Consider the following 21,430-nt stretch of genomic DNA (forward strand, 5'->3'; position numbering starts at 1 on the left):
TATAGATGGTAATGCGTCATGTACTCGGGGCACAATTGTAGCCGATTAGTTTGAAGAACATTCTGGACATTCGACCGAATGATTTAGCCACCCAGGTGGCCCGACGTCAATCGCATCAAATATTATGGGACATAATCGAGAGGTTAGCTCGCTCACAACATCCTAAGCCAATAACATTTTCGCCGTTGGGGAAGGCTACGTTAGCACCATGGCCCAATATTTCAGCACGGGATTTCTAGCGAGTTGTTGAACCCATGCCACGTCGAGTTGCTGTACTACGAAGAGCAAAAAGAGGTCCGACACGATTTGAAGAGGTATCCCATGACTTCTTTGGCCTCAGTGTACGCCAGGCAATATCCCAGTAGGCTGACAGTGTGACCAAGGACAACCCAAGGTTGGAATTTAGGTAGAGATTCGTAGATCTGGCACTCGCCAGACAAGCAAGGGAAACCTGCCGTAAGCCATGCTCGGGACGGGCGATTGAGAGTAACTTCTTGGTAAATGCTGTCATTTGACCGAAACAAATATTAAAAGTGAATGTGTACAATTGGTGTGCTGCGTGTCAGTGTATAACACGATACGGTAGCTATTTTTATAAAAACTTTTAACTCTACCTCTAAAGTTAGAGTAATGACCCATAGAAGGGTCAGACACTTTGTAACGAAACAACAGACGAGCTGTCAGTGGGACAGAGGGAATCCCAACTGGAAATATTTGGGAGAGGATTCCAGTTCCTGTAGTGGCGTTATGGGGGAGGTACGACTTCCGGGCACCAAAAAATCAATACCAATGCGTCCGCCTCCGTAGCAGTGCTGCCGTTACGGTAGCTCAGTGTGTGCAAATTGATTCATATTTCCATCGTTTCTGAGGACAGACAAACAACAAATAACAAAAAATATTTTTACTTACTAATTAACAATTTAATCAAAAATTAATTGTTTTGGGCTTTTTTCCTTTGCATGTAGTGTGAAACCTTGCTTCTTGCCACATTACTTGATTCTAGGTCAACGCGAAGTATCCTATAGGTGGCACAAATACCTTTTGATTGCACTGATGTACACTGAAGCACCACAGAAACTAGTATCGGCACGCGCATTGAAATACGGAGATATGTAAACAGGCAGAATACGGCGCTGTGGTCGGCAGCGCCTATGTAGGGCAACAAGTGTCTGGCGCAGTTGTTAGATCGGTTATTGCTGCTACGGTACAGGTTATCAATATATAAATGACTTTGAACGTGCTGTTATAGTCGTCGCACGGACGATGGGACACAGCATCTCCAAGGTAGCGATGAAGTGAGGATTTTCCCATACTACTATCTCACGAGTGTACCGTGAATCCGGTAATGCATCAACTGTCCGATATAGCTGCAGCCGGAAAAAGACTACTAAAAAACGGGATCAACGAGGTCTGAAGAAATTCGATCAACGTGACGGAGGTACAATCCTTCCGCCTACTGTTGCAGATTTCAGTGCTGCGCCGTCAACAAGTGTTAGCGTGCGAATTATTCAACGAAACATCATCTATATGGGCTTTCGGAGCCGGAGGACCACTGGTGCACCCTAGATGACTGCACGACACAAAGCTTTACGCCTCGCGTGGGCCCGTCAACGCCGATCCTGGACTGTTGATGACTGGAGACATGTTGCCTCGTCGGACGAATCTCGTTTCAAATTGTATCGAGCGGATGAACGGGTACGGTTATGGATACGACGTCATGAATCCATTGACCCTGGATGTCGGCAGGGGACTATTCAAGGTAGTGGAGGCTCTGTAATGGTGTGGGGAGTGTGCAGTTGGAGTGATATGGGACCCCTGATACGCCTAGATGCGACCCTGACAGGTGACACTACGTAAGCATCATACCTGATCACTTCATCCATTCATGTCAATTGTGCATTCCGACGTGCTAGGGCAATTCCAGCAGGACAATGCGATACCCCACACGTCCAGAATTACTACAGAGTGGCTCCAGGAACACTCGTATGAGTTTAAACTATTCCGCTGGCCACCAAACTCCCGAGAATGAACATTATGTAGCATATCTGGGATGCCTTGCAAAGTGCGGTTGAGAAGAGATCTCCACCCCCTCGTACTCTTATGGATTTATGGACAGCCCTGCAGGATGCTTGGCGTCAGTTCCCTCCAGCTCTACTTCAGAGATTAGTTGAGTCCATACCACGTCGTATTGCTTGCTGGAGGGGGCCCTACACGATATTAGGCAGCTGTACCAGTGTTTTTGGCTCTTACGTGTAGCAACCAGTTCCAGGGAAATAGAGGACTTAACTGTCGGACAGACAGACAGACGAACAACAAAGTGATCATGCAGACGTTCCGCTTTTACCGACTGAGGTGTGGGATTCCAAAAACTACGGAAAAAGCAGGTGGTCAGGAAGTAGGAGAGAAAGGAAAAGTGGTCAGCGCATCTGACTCTCATGTGCAGGACCCGGGTTCTATAACCAGTAATGACAGGGATATTTACATTGTGGGAGGACTGCTCGGCCGGTGTGGTCGAGCAGTTGTAGGCACTACAGTCTGGAACCGCGCGACCGCTACGGTCGCAGGTTCGAATCCTGTCTCGGGCATGAATGTGTGTGATGTCCTTTGGTTAGTTAGGTTTAAGTAGTTCTAAGTTCAAGGGGACTGATGATCTTAGCAGTTAAGTCCCATAGTGATCAGAGCCATTTGAACCTTTTTGGGGAGGACTGGAACAGAGTGCAATCAGCCTCGTGATGCCAGGTAAGGAGCTATTTGAATGAGATTTAGTGGCACTAACTTCTGGAAAGTCTAAAACGGCCTGGAGAGTGGTGTGCTGGCCCCATGACTCTCCACACAGCATCGTCTTGGCGCCACATGACAGAGAGTGACAAGGCGGCTGGGTAACTTTGCATGACCTTCAGGACAGCTCAGCACCCAGGGTGGAAGGGGGAGGGGGCCGTGACTCCGGGCCCCCGAAATGTTCGGCCTTATACTAGATAGAATGGAAATTTTGTAGTATCAAAATGTTTTCTTAATGTAGTTCACTCTTGATAATGACTGCAAGTCACTGAAAGGAGTTTCAGGCATAAAGAAGTTGATGAAAACAGAGGAAGATTCACCAAACCATAAGAGACTTCAGTTCTTGTAAGGCATAGTGTTACTAACTGTGTATTTGCGAAAGGGTTTCCATGTGTAGCTGAAAATAGGTCACCCAATAACAAGTTTGAGCTAATTCGCTTAATTTGTCTTCAAACCCAGAGCCATAAGTATCCACATAAGGAAAAAATTTGGTGCAACATTGCTGCGTCTGGGATATTTCGCAATAGCACAGAATAGGCTTAGGGTTAGTATCCTTGTTTGAAAACTTACGTAAAATAATAGATTTCTTTCACGTAGGAAAAAATAGCAAATGATTTTGACTTAATTTTGTAACCTTCTGTCAGTTTCTTTGGATGTTTCGAGGTATTTGTTTTTCTATTGCGTGCTACGTGAAACTGAAGCTTTAGTAACACAGCTGTACATTAAATAAATATTTATCTAGTAGTTATCGGAAATTTGAGCTATTAACATGTTTGTGGATCATTTATGGCGAATGAAAACAAATATTCTTGCCCGCATCTCTTGTATATCAAACGGTTTTATGTAATCTGTATTTACATTAAAATATAAAACTCACACTAGCTAAAATTAGCTTCCTGATATACCTCTCCCCTTCCACTGTCCGCCAGAAAAATAAACCTATGTAAAGGCCTGCTTCAAGATCTGGGTTTAACTTTTTTAGTTCTAGTGGATGACCGCATTATGTAAGAAATGTTCCTTCCAAACTCCGTGTTTCTAGCACCAATATCTGGCTCAGATGTCAGATTGTCTGTCCTTTTCTATGCTGGCATTCACGTCTAGGAGACATCAGGCTCATTTTCTCTAGTATTTTCAGTATTAAGTTTTTGGAATTTGTAGACAGATTAAGGCCCAACACTCATGGGCTCATCAACTGTTTCATGCGACGCCAAATATCATTGGCAGAAGTAGTTTATCCAGGTTGTATCACGTCTGCATCTCTCAAGCTAACATTGTATTTACTGAGGTTCACAAGAAAGTATATTTTCCTAAAATACTTACCTAGAGAATTTCTGTTCATATATATTGATTGTGAAGGTACTTTATGTGAAACAAAATTTGTACTGTAATATTTACGTACAGATGTGTATATAAAGCTTCTTTAATGACACACCAAAACAATCCAGAACATCTCCAAAATCCAAATTAGTGATAACCAAAGGAATACACAATTAGACACTGGAATCAACAGATTTATATTTTTAGTGATCCTTATATGTCTGCAGATATTATTCTCGTCTAAATCGAGGAGTAGACTATTAAAAGCGGTGGAATGTTAACGTTGCTATTTTGTGAAATTGCCTTTTTTCTGTGAGAAATGTACCTCGACTTTTGAACACTGCTGGCTTTTGTCTTGTCTTGCTTTGCTTTTTTATATATTTTTTTCACTCTGTTTTCATAACAAGTTCAGGCACATCATCTTTCGCAGTGCCATAGCATTGGAATGTAATCCTGTTAAAGTGCTGAGTACATGAGTCAGCAAGAAACTTTGCTGGTGAATAGACAGAGTGAAAGTCTCTTAAGGATGCTCTTACCTTCGTGCTGAGTGCTGCTCTGCCTACTGTGGATCTGGAGCTCTACTAAACCTACCTGCTCATTGTTGGCTGGAAAACGAGCACGCAACGCATTCTCTATAGTACACATACAAGAACAGAAAGATTTATTCAAGGAACTTGTTTAAATAGATATCATCCTCTGTTTCCATTCGTTTACTTCCAACTATTGTTTCACTTCTCAGTGACCTGCAAGCCTTTCTAATGGAAGAACTAAGAATTTGCTGTATATCTGTCATAAGTTCACGAGTACATCTTTGTAAGGCGTTTGTGTTAGATTGAGAGAACAGATTAAGAATAGATTGAGAGCAACAAAAGTCGTCTCCTTCCTCCACACATTGCATTAAAAGCTCATGGCATCTGATGGAATAACAAATTGATCGAAATTTGATGAAGAAGTACAATGTCCTAATCAGAGTCTCCTATTAATGTGCCATTTGTCTTAATTTATAACCAATACCTAGAAAAGTGACTTTGCCATTATTAACAGTAATCTTGGTTTGTGGTAGAAGTACATAAGGCCTTTCGTGCTAATTACATCAAGGTAAGGTATTAATGTTACAATCAGATTAATCACAGCCAAAAATAGATATCATAGAAATTAGAGCAATTGTTTCCAGAATAAATTTTCGGTCTCCATTGGAGTGTGCGCCGATATGAAACTCCAAAGCAAATTAAAACTGTGTATTGGGCCGGAAAACGAACCTAAGACCACGTGCGAGTCCCAGTCTGCCAGAGTTTTAATCTGTCTGGAAAATTGAAAACCAATTGTAACGCCTCATTATCATAGGTGGTTCCATGTATTTTTGTGTACTGCATATGTTACACTCAAATTCATTACTGTAATTGGTTTGAATGAAAGTAATTTTCTGCACTAAAGTGAATTGTTACCGCTTAACAAAGACAGTTAATTTAAACTAGTTCCTTGACCTACACAAATCCATAATAAATCGAACATTACGTCTATGTTTATGCAAAAGTTATTTCTGAATCTGTGTGTCTCGTTTTTATTAGAAGCACTAAGTGTAGTCCTAACCTGTTTGCCTTTCACTAAGAACCCATTTTTTCTGGCTAAATTCATTGACTTGTGGTTTATTAACATATAAATCGTGTTAGTTTTTTATATTCTCATTATCTCTTGACAAGTGCATAACACTCAAAATGTAACATGTGCATGAATATCCTCTATATAAACTAGTTTGTTGGTTTAGCAAGATACTTCCTAACACTTTCGTCAACTCTCCATTATTTTTAAATGTAACTTATATATTATGTTGGGCAGCAACATATCCACATACTTTTAGTTCCTCGTTCTCGCAACTGAAAAGTGAATTCTACAATGGAATGTCTGTAGCATTATGGTATTTTCTGTTATTTTTCTTTAATAATACTATTGAGATTTCTTTAGGCGCACATCTAATCAGTTGTCTACATATTTCGTCACTTCCGTGACCATACTTATTATTCACCTTCTTCAGCGCTTAATGCAATTTCTTAATCTCTTTTAAATGTATTAAGCTGTTTCTTGTCTGTTGCCATTTGTTGAGCTTTGTACATAGTTTACCTCTTTTAGCTACAGTTTATTACGATAATCTAGTTATAAATCTTTGTGCATGGCATGTTTTTCTGTGATCATTGTCTGTTGTACTGAGATACTCGACGTTTTAGTAAGTAAACTTTGGCCTTGTATATAGACAATCTCCAGCTGCCATTATGGATCTACTGTAGTATTTATTTGTGAGCCTGTGGATGTACCTACTGCTGACCTAACACTGTTACTTATTGTTTCCATTGCGATTATCTACATATTACCTATAAGGCTAGGTCCTGACCCCTATTTATTTATTCGTAAATTTTGATGTTTCTGTACTTACCTTCTTTGCTGGACATAAGAGATGTCGATTTCTATGAAAGGGCTGTGTATTGTGAATTTGTTAGATCACTTAAACTGTAATTAACAGATGAAAAATATCCTACACACACACACACACACACACACACACACACACACACACACACACTACTGTTTGAATCTGCATCGCATTTTACATAGGGCATGTGATGCTGCACGGGACACACAGTTATAAATTCTATTGTATGTTCATCGAGAGAAGAAATGCCTTTATGCTGTGTAAAATTCGTTACTAGATCCTAGTACAGTATTCTTTGTGTAGGTAGATATTTGCAAACATCTTTTTAAAGTATTGGAAGTGATTGTGTCATCCATGTATTACAGAATTGATGCTCAGTGGAGTTCACACTTTCGTTATTTTGTCGACAGAAGATTGTTTGCATCGTATTCTCACTCTTCAAAAATATAAGAATATTTTCAACTCAAATGCAGCTGTATATGCAGTAAGTTCTCTAGGAATTACGTATCATCATATGGTAAATTCTTAGAGAGCTTGAACAATACAGGGGAGTTACTCTTTGATCTAGCCTAGAACTAGAATTACTCTTAAAACTCCCGCAAAATACGCCGTAATTTGAAGTAGCACCACAGGTTTGCCTCTGAGTAATCTCGAGAAGTGCGATAGAATTGCTGAAGTCCAGATATTTTTTTAATTACCTTAATGTCAGCATCTGTTAGTTAAATGTCTTAGGCGAAATCCAGTTATTTCACTTTTCCTGAAGATTGATGATTTTGGTGTTGGTGTGCCTATAAAAGTGTTTCTTCGTTAGATGATACTTGAATGTATTGCCTAAGTACAAATCTTTCCCTTGCGGGGGTTACTGTAAGTAAGATACTCGTGGGATGAACGTTTAAGTCAAGCAGTGGGACTCATCTGAATAGTTTGATCACTGAGAGTATTATCTGAGAGAAGTAGCAGACTGGATACATCTCAAAATCCGACACACACATTTAATCTCTCAGAAAGTTTCATATTGGTTAACTCTGTAACATATCCCTCATCTTCCTTTTTCAGAAGTGTGACATTTGAATATAAAGCGAGTAATTCCATCCAACTTGACAGCATAAAGGAAACAAGCTGTATGACAGTGATGTTAGCCTCATATACATACATTTCTACATATTTTTATTAAATTGTTGTTGTTAGAGGAACAATAAAATTTCTTTTGTCTTAAAATACAGTACTGTGGTCTAATTGGATTTAAACACTGTGGAAGCTATGTTTATCTCTAATGACACACAGAAAAATTTATCTCAAATTCAAGTTGTTTGTCTGCCAAAACCGGTGGGGAGGTGGGTCTTACAAAGATAAAGAATTAATTACAAAGTAGTTTTTGGAAAGTGTCTGTAATTATTAGGTTAATTATAGCGTAAACTGTGATAACAGAGGACTCATCTCATTGGATGTTTAAGCAGTCGACGGTTCAAGGAGGTAGCAGATACATAACGTAGGCTATATGTGAGAATTTTTAAATAGAGTTTTAGAGCAACTATAGAAAGAAACTCTACCACAATCTGAATGACCTAAGCTTCACAATAGTATTTATGTGCCAAATAACAAAATGGACAACCATGACGTAAAATTTTCAATCAAACAACCATTTATTTTCGTTATTAAACATTATGATATGTTTCTCAGTAATTTGGGTTACAAATATTCTTTTATGAGATTTACAGATTGTACAACATTACAACTAAAAGTGCTCATAAACAATATAAGTGTGAGTTGGGCACTCATACTTTTCGATTTATTTTTACAATGCATTAACCTCGCTCAATATCTTTTGGGGTTCTAACTCACATGTTTTACACAGTGTACAATATTTGTGTGCTGTTGGTATGCCCACTGCTGTAGTGAGTGCTGTTTAAAGCTGTCAGGTGTCATTTACTTAAATACTTTTAAGAAATCCTACCTTCAGAACTGCAAATGTGTTAGTATATACAATTTTAAGAGAGATATTAAGCTCGTGAATACCATGAAGATAAAAATCATAGATCAAATCACAAGATTTATCTGGAAGTTCACCGTTAAATTATAGTTATTCGACAAAAATTGTCATAAATGGCTTCCTCTTTCATATCTTATTCCCCAAACGCTCGACAAATAAGTACACAAATATTAGAAACACTTTTATTAATATATTCTGCTGCAAGCAGGTTCATATCTAATTAGTGAACTGACAGTACCAGTATAAGTATAAAATTCATTTTCAAAAATGAGACATAACAAAATTTATTATGAAATTATGTCAAGGGATCACAGTATAAAATCTGTTTAGAAATATGAAACTTCAAAGGTTTGGATATTAGAAAATAGGACAGATGTTTTCGTTTCAGGGAACTGATTTCATAATGCTTGTAAACTTTATGCAAATTTAAGCGATGGCAGTTTAAATCGAATTTGTGTAAAATATAAGTAACATGTTCATAGGAAAAGAAACTACAGTACAGGATTATTAATGTTTATAAAACGAAAATTCTTATAAAGGATTATGAAATACAATATATAAATACATATGCATAGCTGCAACTATTGTTAATCAGTTACACAAGGCAGACTTACAGGAACAGCTATAGTAGACTTAACACATATGCATCACAACTCTGTAGCAGTACTAACTAAAGAGAATCTTTATGTGAATTTTCAATCTCTTTGCAACCTATCGAGCTAGAACAGTGTTTGGACAAACACAAACTTTTTGGTACAATTAAAAATTCGCAATTTATCCATCTTTAGTTAGAAATTCTGTGAAAAAATCGAATGAATTTACTTTGTTGTATATAACACAATGGTTTAGTTGTGATATATTAGCAGATATAATGACATTAATAATTAGAGTTTTTGAGATTCTCAGTGACTGATTACAGCAAAGTCAAGCATTAAGTTACTCGAATTTTAGGTAAATGTTTGGTTCTGCACATCAACTTGAAACATGTTCCTTCTGAAGCATAACGTATAGTGTGTTAAAGAATAATAATTTCCTTTAGACATTAATAGCGGATCAGTATGGACCTTCTGCTGGTTACTTGAAGCACTTTAAAAAGTGTCTGGAATTTATGATACTGTTTGTCACTTTTTTTTTGTAATGTGAGTTATTGTGTTCAGATTTCACATATTAAGAAACAATACTTCACAAAAAATAGCAAAAACATTTTCACAAATACGATTGTGTAATAATGCTGAAACCTGCTAAGTTTTCACATATTTTATAACAAGTGCTGGCAAAAGATTTGCAAGTAATGCAGTGCATACAGAACATGTTTACTCAACTGATCAAGAAGAATACATGACTAGAACAGTGTCAATTGACGCCATAGGCAACTTAGCGGTAAGTGTAAGTAAATTAGTTTATGATCAAAGAACAGACTGGAATATGGAAATCTTCTCACAGTATAGTATCTATGTTTTCAAAAAATGCTTTTGTTTCGCAATTATGAAGCAATGTTACACTGAAAATTTGATTATTCTGATTTTGAAATCTCACTATTCATAATTGCATGTAATTTATGTCTGATGGTTCCATCGCAGAGCTGCCGTAATTCCTGTTCACAGTGCAGATGATATAACAAAATACATCGTTATGGACGCAAACTGTTGTAAACATCAGATGAGAGATCCACTGAATCAACACCTAAGGCGACGTTATGAGGATATACAGAAGTTCACTTCATTAAGATACTGCTGCATTCAGTGCTGTCTCGCGGTTTAACTTCTACGTTACTTGTTTCAGACACTATAAATATAATTTTTGCCGTATTATTATTTATATTGTGAGCGAAAGGGACTCTCATTGTCTAACCATCAGAATTTCATGCTGAAAGATTTTCGTTAGTATACACGCTCTATCTGTGAGAGGACATTAACTTATTGTGTTGTGTAGTGATAGATATAATCGAACACACTTAAGGTGCAAAACTCACAGATGTTATTCATATTCTACTTTCGTGTACAGGCACCGTAGAGTTCGTGCTAAGGTACAACGCCAATTTCTTTATGCTGTCAACAGAATTCAACTTTTTGAATAATTACAAATTGCTCCTCTTCATAACTGTCCAACACAGTTTCCACAAGCAGCTATCATCAGAAGTACAATAAAGTTATTAGCATATACTAATGACGCTACTGTGCATGGTGCGAGGTAACGACAACGTGTTGTGTTTCAAGGGGATTGACAATTGTAGTTTGTTTTTCTAGATGTAACCCATGTAGAAACAAGTCTAAATAATTTATTTTTGGCTTGAAAAAATACCACTGTTCTGTCTGAAAGAAACTCGTGGTGAGCTTAAATACAGGGAAATGGAAGAACAGATGTTATTGCTGCAATTTTAAATACATGTAGAAACTATAATGAAAGATTATATACTAAAAGTATGTAGTATGAGTTTGGATGCAGTTAAGATGATTAAAATATTCTATCTGTGGCAGTGACCTCGTAATAATGAAATGTGACATATCTTTTAAAATAATGTAGTTCCGTTTAGCAATAACTTCGCTTCTATTAAAATAATCAACACTTCCATATTGGTCATATATTTCTGAATTGGCACACACGTTTAACAAACTACTCTTACTTTGAGTTTTGCCTTAACATGTGCTAAACTATTTACATAACGAAGTCTGTCTACAAATAAACTTTAGTAATTTTCAACATTACTTTGTTCCCACGCATGTGGTACCTGCGGTATTAAGAACAGTTACAAATAACTCTTATGTACAGTGTTTTCTAAGTAGAGGCTATAATCTATTGTAGCATTGTTGATTGTCCATCTGTTCAGCACTTACGAAAAGGTTGTCCATGCGCTCGCAAATGAGCATCAGAGAGAGAAAAGTAAATAAACCTTTTTAGTTATAAGCACTGTGTTACATCTGCACTCGTTGTTTCAAGAGTTGACATCAGCACAGCAGGGAGAAGATGCTGAGGAGTACCAAGGCCCAGCAGACTGCATTTCCTGTGAACAGAGTTGATGATTGTCATATATGTAACATACTTAAACATAGACAAATTATGGTCATTCAAGACTAGCACAAGATTTTATACTGCCATGCATTATACTTAAAGCTACTTTCATTGATTCCATGGGAAGGTTGTACACTCAGCAGTTTGATTGGCAGAGTGATAGTTTGACATTGTTATGGGACATACATTAAAAGACTCTTTTGTTCCTTTGGTGGCGTAAGAAAAACTAGAATGAAGCAAAACAAAAGAAAGTGGCATTACGGCGGATCATGCATGAATTGGATATTAAACATGTCACAACCACATTAAAGGTATCATTCTGTCATTTGAATTATGTAAATTTAGAAAATTTTTAAATGTTTAAGTTGATTTCCTGGTACAGATATTTAATCTGGTGTCCAAATCCTACAGCATAAAGTTTGAATTTATAGCTAGATTTCAATATTTTAAGTGACTGACTCTGAAGTACAAATACATTTAGGTTACTTTCCGTATTCTCTCTGTGTTATGTTAAATTATAATCTATTGTTTGTATTAGTGTGATGTTAATGTTCAACCATCTATTGACTGAAAATTATTATTTAATTTTTCCTCCATCCTAGTTCAGTATTACGCACAACGGCAGCTGTGGCCGAGCAGTTTTGGCGCTTCAGTCCGCAACCGCGCTGCTGCTACGTTCGCAGGTTCGAATCCTACCTCTTGTCTGGATGTGTGTGATGTCCTTACGTTAGTTAGGTTTAAGTAGTTTTAAGTCTAGGGGACTGATGACCTCAGAAGTTAAGCCCCATACTGCTAAGAGCCATTTGAACCATTTTTTATTACGCACAGTTTGGTTATTGTTACGTCGATTTGGAGTTTTGCGGGGTCCAATGTGCAAGGAGCGAAAATGTAAATGATGTTTAATTACAAGTGTCCCGTATTCTGAGAAGAAATAATAATGGTGAAAACTAAAAACAGTTTTATAAAGGATATGATCGGAAATAAAAAGACCTTGGGTTATGACCAACAGGTCTTTCTTCACCAGTAATTTCTGAACGAGTAATTAATATCAGTATTCGTTAACCCTACCACTGCAGAAATAAACTTGATGTACGTTACAGACGATGGGAAAACATGCAATTTTCTGTACCCGGTATGACAGCACATAATTGAAATGTATGATGAATGATGTATTGTTCCAGAAGACGCAGTATTATTGTCTCAGCGTCAAATTCACCTTAGTGGTTAAGGGGAGTTTTAAAGTTGTTGGGATATAGAATGTACATGTGACGAATGTAAATGTGCATGTGACCAAAGCCACAACCAGTTGGGTGTGTTCACCTGTGTTTCTGATACTTCGACAAGGAGCGCTGAAGGACGCATAAGATAGCAAACATCAGATGGTACGCCTCCTGCGGCCTCAATAGACGAACAGCTATTATAAGACTCGATCATCAAAATATCACCAAAACTGTAAAACTTCATTTTTAGTTCAGGTAAAGACTATGTTCTCTAACACGAAAACATTCTTTTAAATCCCCTAGTACTTAATTGCAGCCTGGATAAAAATCGCAAGGACGCTGGTTTTACTCATTAGAAGAGCTCGTTGTTTTACTACTTTACAAAACAATTAGGTGACGTGCACATCCGTCGCAGACTCAATTCTTCATCTAATTAGTCTCATTTTCAGTTCACTCCAAGTTGCCATCACTTGAAACAGCAGTTTTGAGCTCTTCGCTACCCACCTAAATTTAAAACAACTGGGCATTTGGCGAACAAGGAATTGTAATGGAACTACATCGTTACGATTAATACGTTAATACGTTATAACGTCTTGTGATATTTTGAAGATTCAGACATAGTGGGCAGACGAAAGGGTTTACTTAAATGCATAACGAGATATAACAGGTAAATAATGCTTTACAGATAAGAAAAACGTTATTGTTTGATCATCGAAAAGAGGAGAGATGGTGGATGATCAACAGACTTTGCGTCAGTGAGGTCGACTGAGTTACCAACTTCTCTGCAGTGTCTCATGGAGTAAGCAAATGCGGCACTGACGGGAAGTATCCGTCCGTCGGATGGGGCCATTTAGTTTGGCGGCCCCATTGGTGGTGTTCGAGAGGAGAAGACCATGTGACTCCTTTCTCTCGTTATAGATCATAATCGTGACGCAACAAACAACCAACACAGTCAAAATGTAACCTGAAGACAGCACTCTCATACACTGCGAGAGAATGGACCTCTGTGGACAGGGAATAAAACAATTTTCGATTAATCTGCTGAATTAACATCTTGGGGTCCATCTAACAAGTGAGGCTTTCACTACTGGTATTTGAGTCTCTGGCGAATTTTGTTTTATAGGCATTATGCTTTGGTCTACGGTGTGATTTCATTCGTAGATCACGGTGGCTCACGAAAGTCGACAACGCGCACTGATGTCTCGCTGCAATCCGTAACGACCAATGGGAGGCATTCCCGGAAATACTCCATGTCTCAGCACTGCAGCGCCATCACATAGAGATCTATGTAGAGGCGATCACGGAGCCACTCTGACCCAGTTGGTGATCTCTGATGAAGCAGCCAATATCATCTAATTAGGATACCAGTGCTACTCAAGTTTCAGATGGAACTGTGCTTTTGTAAATGATGTGAACTTGTACGTATAATTGTGTGCAAATGTGATGTTTTACTGTCAAAGACAGACGTAAGTTTTCGACATTCTCCTGTAGCAATGGACTATGTGAAGTTAAGTACGTCTTTTGATCAAAAAAGGTTCAAATGGCTCTGTGCACTATGGGACTTAACTTCTAAGGTCATCAGTGCCCTAGAATGTAGAACTACTTAAACCTAACTAACCTAAGGATGAAACTTCCTGGTAGATTAAAACTGTATGCCCGACCGAGACTCGAACTCAGGACCTTTGCCTTTTACAGGCAAGTGCTGTACCATCAGAGCTACCGAAGCACGAATCAGGCCCAGTCCTCACAGCTTCACTTCTGCAAATATCTCGTCTCCTACCTTCCAAACTTTACAGAAGCTCTCCTGCGAACCTTGCAGAACTAGCACTTCTGAAAGAAAGCCAAAGGTCCCGAGTTCGAGTCTCGGTCTGGCACATAGTTTTAATCGGCCAGGAAGTTTCATATCAGCGCACACTCCGGTGCAGAGTGAAAATCTCATTCTGGAAACATCCCCCCAGGCTGTGGCTAAGCCATGTCTCCGCAGTATCCTTTCTTTCAGGAGTGCTAGTTCTGCAAGGTTCGCAGGAGAGCTTCTGTATAGTTTGGAAGGTAGGAGACGAGATACTGGCAGAAGTGAAGCTGTGAGGACCGGGCGTGAGTCGTGCTTCGGTAGCTCAGATGGTAGAGCACTTGCCCGCGAAATGCAAACGTCCCGGGTTCGAATCTCGGTCGGGCACACAGTTTTAATCTGCCAGGAAATTTCATATGAGCGCACACTCCGCTGCTGACTGAAAATCTTATTCTGCTAACCTAAGGATATCACACACATCCATGCTCGAGGCAGGATTCGAACCTGTGACCGTAGCGGTCGCGTGGTTCCAGACTGTAGCGCCTAGAACCGCTCAGCCACTCTTACCGGCCGTCTTTTTATTATCCTTGTAATAAAGTGAATTGCTGTCTCTTATGTTGTAGTCCGATAAGCCATCTCCCTGGCCAATCAAAGAACCTGCAATTATGACCGGACGATTGTAATTTCGTCAAGTCATAAAAAGGCATATATCTCTGGCTAACCAGTCGTCTTCCGATACTTGAGAAATTATCGGGGGCTAAATCGACTCAGAATACAGTTGCAATCTCAAACAAGGTCCGCAACATACGTCGGCGCGGTTGCGCGACCTTAGCAGTCGGTCTCATGACGTCACGAACCAAAAGTGGCGTGCATACGTATAAACAGCGCGGATTGCTGAGCTTGTTTGTGGTTGTAACTACTTTCTGAACCGTTATGGCCTCTGACTATGTCTCCAGCACTAGAAAACGAAACCTCGGGCTGAGAAATAGGTCTTCTATCACCGCCTAATGCCCGCTGAACAAAATTCACCAATGACCTCGTTGTTCCAATACTAACAGCGATATACGACCCTTTCTTGAATGCCTGTTTAGGTCGCTGACAGTAGACTGGCCGGCCGGAGTGGCCGCGTGGTTCTAGGCGCAACTGTCTGGAACCGCTCGACCGCTACCGTCGCAGGTTCGAATCCTGCTCGGGCATGGATATGTGTGATGTCCTTAGGTTAGTTAGGTTAAAGTAGTTCTACGTCTAGGGGACAGATGACCTCAGAAGTTAAGTCCCATAGTGCTCAGAGCCATTTGAGCCATTTTTTTGACAGTAGACTCCTCGCAGCCCTAGTTGCACCGTTTACGAAGTGACTCGGCACACCTGCAGACAGACGCACGTACCTCTGGAGCTGCTGGTCGGTCTCGGCTTGGCGGGCGAGCTCTCCTCCTCGTCCAGGAAGTAGTAGGTCGCGTTGAAGCCCGTGCCGTCCAGCCGGTCGTTCGAGCGGAAGGTCAGCCTGAAGAATTTGCGGTCAGACTCGATGTCAAACTCCTTCAGCTGGCCGCAGTATCTCGAGTACTTTCGGTCTCGCGCCATGAAGTTGGAGAACTCGACGTAATCGCTGGCGGAAGATGCTTCGCACCTGCAACAGTACAGTTAGTGAGATGAAACGAATGGCAGAGTATGTACATGACTTATCGTTCAGCGTCACGACTGTATGGAAGAAGAATTCTGCACAAAGTAACTGTACCCGACGACTCATTTTTGTGACACGGTGTGGATTGACGAAAAAGAAAGAAATACGTATGAGAACTCGATATTTGTCCTAATCACCTTCTGCTTCCCCCCCCCCCCCTTCCAAGTCTCTGTCCATCTCCTTCTCTCCCTCTCTTTACCATCTCATCCTCCTTCCCCCCTATCACCTGCTCACCCTCTCTCTGTCCATCTTCCCCACCACCTCTATATCCATCTCTTCCCACCCCCTCTCTCTGCCCCTCTTTCTCCTACGTCCATTTCCTCCAGCCCTCTCTCGATCTCCCCCCCCCCCCCTACCGCCCTTCTGACCTCGACCTTGTTTATTTCTATTGGAAACTGCGATTCTCTAGCATTATTCTAACCACAAGGCGATAAGCCAGAATCACGACTTTATCGTTTGCTGTGTAAGCCGTCTGCGAAGAGAAAAACAAAACAGCACATTTTGTGTGTACGGTTTATGTTTAAAAATAGTCCGCTCCGATAGCTGAGCGTTCAGCGTGACGGATTGCCGTCCTGCGGGCCCGGGTCCGATTCCCGACTGGGTCGAGGAATTTCTCCGCTCACGGACTGGGTGTTGTGTTGTCTTCATTATCATTGCTTACCCAACTGGCGCGCAGGTCACCCAATGTGGCGTCGAATGTAATGAGACCTGCACCAAGGCGCCGGAGCGCCCAGTGAGGGGCTTCCCGGCCAGTGACGCCAAACGATCATTTCCATTTCCATGTTTTAAAATATAGACAATCAGGAAAAAATATTTATGGCACAAAGAATTTCTCTAATTAGTTTTTCTACATCCATCGTGTGTATGCGGATGCGGGACGGGAGCTGATCCACAGCTCGTAGAAAAAGCATATCATGAGCCGTAATCCTTCGGAAAGCAAGCTTCAAAAGTGGCTGCCTGAATAATAAAAAGTTTTAGAAGGAATTAAGGGTCTTGGTGAGCTTTTTTCTAAGAATTTATCCAATCGTTTAAATATCCCACTATCGCAGTTAAAACTGGCAGCGACAAAGGAAACACAAGACAAAGCACAGCACAGAATTTTCTTCTAATAGTTAAATGTTATTACCTAAACTCTCGAAATGTTCTTGATCGACTTACTTCGAATTTTAAACGATACTCTGTTATGCACTACTGGCCTTTAAAACTGCTACACCAAAAAGAAATGCAGATGATAAACGGGTATTCATTGGACAAATATGTTATACTAGAACTGACATGTGATTACATTTTCACGCAGTTTGGGTGAATAGATTCTGAGAAATCAGTACCCACAACAACCACCTGTAGCGCTTATAACGGCCTTGATACGCCTGGGCATTGAGTCAAACAGAGCTTGGATGACGTGTACGGGTACAGCTGCCCATGCAGCTTCGACACGATACCACATTTCATCAAGAGTAGTGACTGGCGTATTGTGACGAGCCAGTTGCTCTGCCACCATTAACCAGACGTTTTCAATTGGTGATAGATCAGAAGAATGTGCTGGCCAGGGCAGCAGTCGAACATTTTCGGCATCCAGAAAGGCACATACAGGACCTGCAACATGCGGTCGTGGATTATCCTGCTGAAATGTAGGGTTTCGCAGGGATCGAATGAAGGGTAGAGCCACGGGTAGTAACACACCTGAAATGTAACGTCCACTGTTCAAAGTGCCGTCCATGCGAACAAGAGGTGACCGAGACGTGTAACCAATGGCACCCCCTACCATCACGCCGGGTGATACGCCATTATGGTGATGACGAATACACGCTTCCAACGTACGTTCACCGCGATGTCGCCAAACACGGATGCGACCATCATGATGCTGTAAACAGAACCTGGATTCATCCGAAAAAATGACGTTTTGTCATTCGTGCACCCAAGCTCGTCTGGTTGTCAGTGATGCGGCGTCAAGAGTAACCGCAGACATGGTCTCCGAGCTGATAGTCCATGCTGTTGCAAACGTCGTAGAACTGTTCGTGCAGGTGGTTGTTGTCTTGAAAACGTCCCCACCCGTTGACTCAGGGATCGAGACGTGGCTGCACGATCCGTTACAGCCATGCGGGTAAGATGCCTGTCATCTCGACTGCTAGTGATACGAGGCCGTTGGGATCCTGAACCCACCTTTTCCATATTCTGGTAACAGTCATTGGATCTCGACCAACGCGAGCAGCGATGTCGCGATACGATAAACCGCAATCGTGATAGGCTACAATCCGACCTTTTTCAAAGTCGGAAACGTGATGGTAAGCATGTCTCCTCCTTACACGAGGCATCACAACATTTCACCAGGTAGCGCCAGACTACTGCTGTTTCTGTATGAGAAATCTGTTGGAAACTTTCTTCACTTCAGCACGTTGTAGGTGACGCCACCGGTGCCAACCTCGTGTGAATGCTCTGAAAAGCTAATCATTTTCATATCACATCAGCTTCATCCTGTCGGTCAAATTTCGCGTCTGTAGCACGTAATCTTCGTGGTGTAGCAATTTTAATGGCCAGTAGTGTACATTTATACCGACAGGGAGTACATATTGTTTTAAACAACAATGCGCAGACTTTCTTTTTAAAAAAACCGTCAACGAGAAAGAAAATGCTTTTCTGTGCTCTAGTCAATATATACAAGTATATAAAACCTAATGCCCGTCTGAATTTGCCTTAGATTATCAAGTAACATTTTAAGTAAACTGGCAAGAATGTTAAGAGATTTTTGATAAAAATGCTACCTCTTTGTAGATTACATATATATATAGTCCAAGAAAAAAAACAAAAAAACACACACACGACAAGCAGTTTACGAATTCGGCAGATATCTGCGGAAGTAACGTACATGTACAGACGAACACATAATTACAATTTCAGAAAATAAGTACGATTTATTCAAGAGAAAAGTTTCACACACTGAGCAACTCAATAAGGCGTTGGTTCAACTCTGACCGTTATGCAAGCTGTTATTCGGCTTGGCATTGATTGACCGAGTTGCTGGGTGTCCTCCTTAGGGATATCGTGCCAAATTATTTCCAATTGACGAATCAGATCTGCGAAATCACTAGTTGATTGAAGGACTCTACCCATAAAGCCCCAAACGTTCTCAATTGGTGAGAGCTCCGGCGACCTTGCTGGCCAAGATAAGACAAGCAGAGGGCGGGCATTATCTTGCTGAATTGTAGGCCCAGGTCTGTGTGCACGAAGGGCAACAAAACGGGAGTACAATATCGACTACGTACCGCCATGCTATAACGGTGCCACGGGTGACAACCAAAGTAGTCCTGCTATGAAAAGAAATGCCACCTGAGCCATGTCGCGAATCGGCCTACTGCGCCGTGTGCGTTTATCTTCGCGTAGTGGGCGTCCACGGGCGGCTTCTAAAACTCGTTTATGCGGAGGCAACGTCATGCAACATTGTGGCTTGCTACGGAAATGCTGCGTGTGCCGTCTTGGAGCATGCTACAAAAGGCAGCATCTGGAGGCATATGTGGCACGCGGCAGATAAATTTATATCAAAGCTACAGAGTTTGTGCCACACTGAATCGGTCTTCTAGGAGAATGGGTGATAAAGTGATTGCCGCACCTGCTTATTTGGTCTCGCACATGCAGCTAATAATTGAAAAGAAAATAAACAGAAGAGGAAACGGTAGTGGAATAAAAGAATATTTAAAATGGGTCCACTAACTAGTATGCTAGGAGATCTAGCAGCAGATGATGGTGGATTACTTAGTAATTTTACGACAATGTCCAATGAAGACTTTAATTATTTACTGCTGTTAAGTACATCTCTTATTCTGAAGAAAGATACCAGTTGTCAAGAGAGTATTTCACCAAGAATTCGACTGGACATCACGTTACGATTTTTAGCCTCTAATGGACTTATTCAAAATATTCTGCTATTTCCCTTATAGTGCCAGAAGTACGTGAAGCTGTTTCATCGGCGATGAAGAATTACATGAAGTCAATACACAACATCCAATCCACATTTTATTCAAATAATATTTTATTTTCATTTCTAAGTAAGCTGTAATCGAAATTATATAATTGCTACAACGTATTTCACTTGTATTTTAAATCGCAAAAATTGGTGGAGGTCTTCTGGTGTTCAACATACAAAATTTCGCAGGTAGCTTGTGGACATCTTATTTCTACAGTGTTTTGTGATTCGATAACCGCTAGTGATGTGATGTTGGGCGTCTGCTTTTCATACTACCCAAACGCTGCTTTGAAAAGCACATTTGCAAAGATGTTGCCGCGCAGAGTGGCCGCGTGGTTAGAGGCGCCATGTCACGGATTGCGCGGCCCCTCCCGCCGGAGGTTCGAGTCCTCCCTCCTGCATGGGTGTACGTGTTCTTCCTAAAGTAAGTTAGTTTAAGTAATGTGTAAGTCTAGGGACCGATGACCTCAGCCGTTTGATACCTTAGGAATTCACACACGCACGCACACGCACGCACACACACACACACACACACACACACACACACACACACACACACACACACAAAGATGTGCTTCACCTATGATTCTGTTGTCGGGGAAAATTTTTTCATTTCATTGGCGATGAACTCCCAACACACACTCCATTCATCTCTGTGCTACAAAGAGATGAATAATGCACTGCCGGTAAGCTTCCTCAGCTCGAGCACCTTTATCCATTCCCTGAGCTGTCTTTTTTTTTGTTTAATAATTCTCTTTCTTTCGCTGTGTTTACTCATGAGATGTAGTTGGTGTTCAAGGCAAATTTCCTTCAGAACGCTTACTTGCAGTTTTACCTTATGTTTCCTTGCCCTCTGCGTTGTCATTCAGAAAAGATAGGGAATGTAATGATTATGTTTTACCTTCAAGATTCCAAAAGATACCGAAGAATGGAAAAACGTTGCCAGAAATTTCTAACTGAAGTGGAATTTCCCTTAATGTATAGGAACCATAGATGCCAAACATATGCAGATTATATGTGCTGTCAATACTGGAAGTGAATATATTAGCTACGAAAACAATTTTGCATTGTCCTTATGGTGATTTCCAACGCAAATTACTGCTTTCAGTATGTACATGCTGGTTGTTAGGACGGCATATCAGATTGAAAACTTTTTTTAAAACACTTTAGAAAATAGCTCTGAGCACTATGGGACTTAACATCTGTGCTCATCAGTCCCCTAGAACTTAGAAATACTTAAACCTAACTAACTAAGGACAT

The 21,430-nt window shown here is 40.6% G+C and overlaps 1 protein-coding gene across 1 annotated transcript in view; it reads right to left on the reverse strand.

Moving 5' to 3' along the window:
- Nucleotides 1–8,139: 8,139 nt before the first annotated feature.
- Nucleotides 8,140–21,430, reverse strand: part of LOC126336767 (suppressor of lurcher protein 1-like) — a 4,187,167-nt gene continuing 4,173,876 nt past the window's right edge. Inside the window, exons 13-14 of the mRNA XM_050000778.1 lie at nucleotides 15,914–16,155; nucleotides 8,140–11,511 (exon numbers count right to left, since the gene is read on the reverse strand). Of these exons, the coding sequence (XP_049856735.1) occupies nucleotides 11,456–11,511; nucleotides 15,914–16,155 (298 nt within the window). The 3' untranslated portion in view covers nucleotides 8,140–11,455. The remainder of the gene's footprint in view (nucleotides 11,512–15,913; nucleotides 16,156–21,430) is intronic.

The sequence above is a fragment of the Schistocerca gregaria genome, chromosome 2, assembly GCF_023897955.1.
Source record: "Schistocerca gregaria isolate iqSchGreg1 chromosome 2, iqSchGreg1.2, whole genome shotgun sequence".
NCBI lineage: Eukaryota > Metazoa > Arthropoda > Insecta > Orthoptera > Acrididae > Schistocerca > Schistocerca gregaria.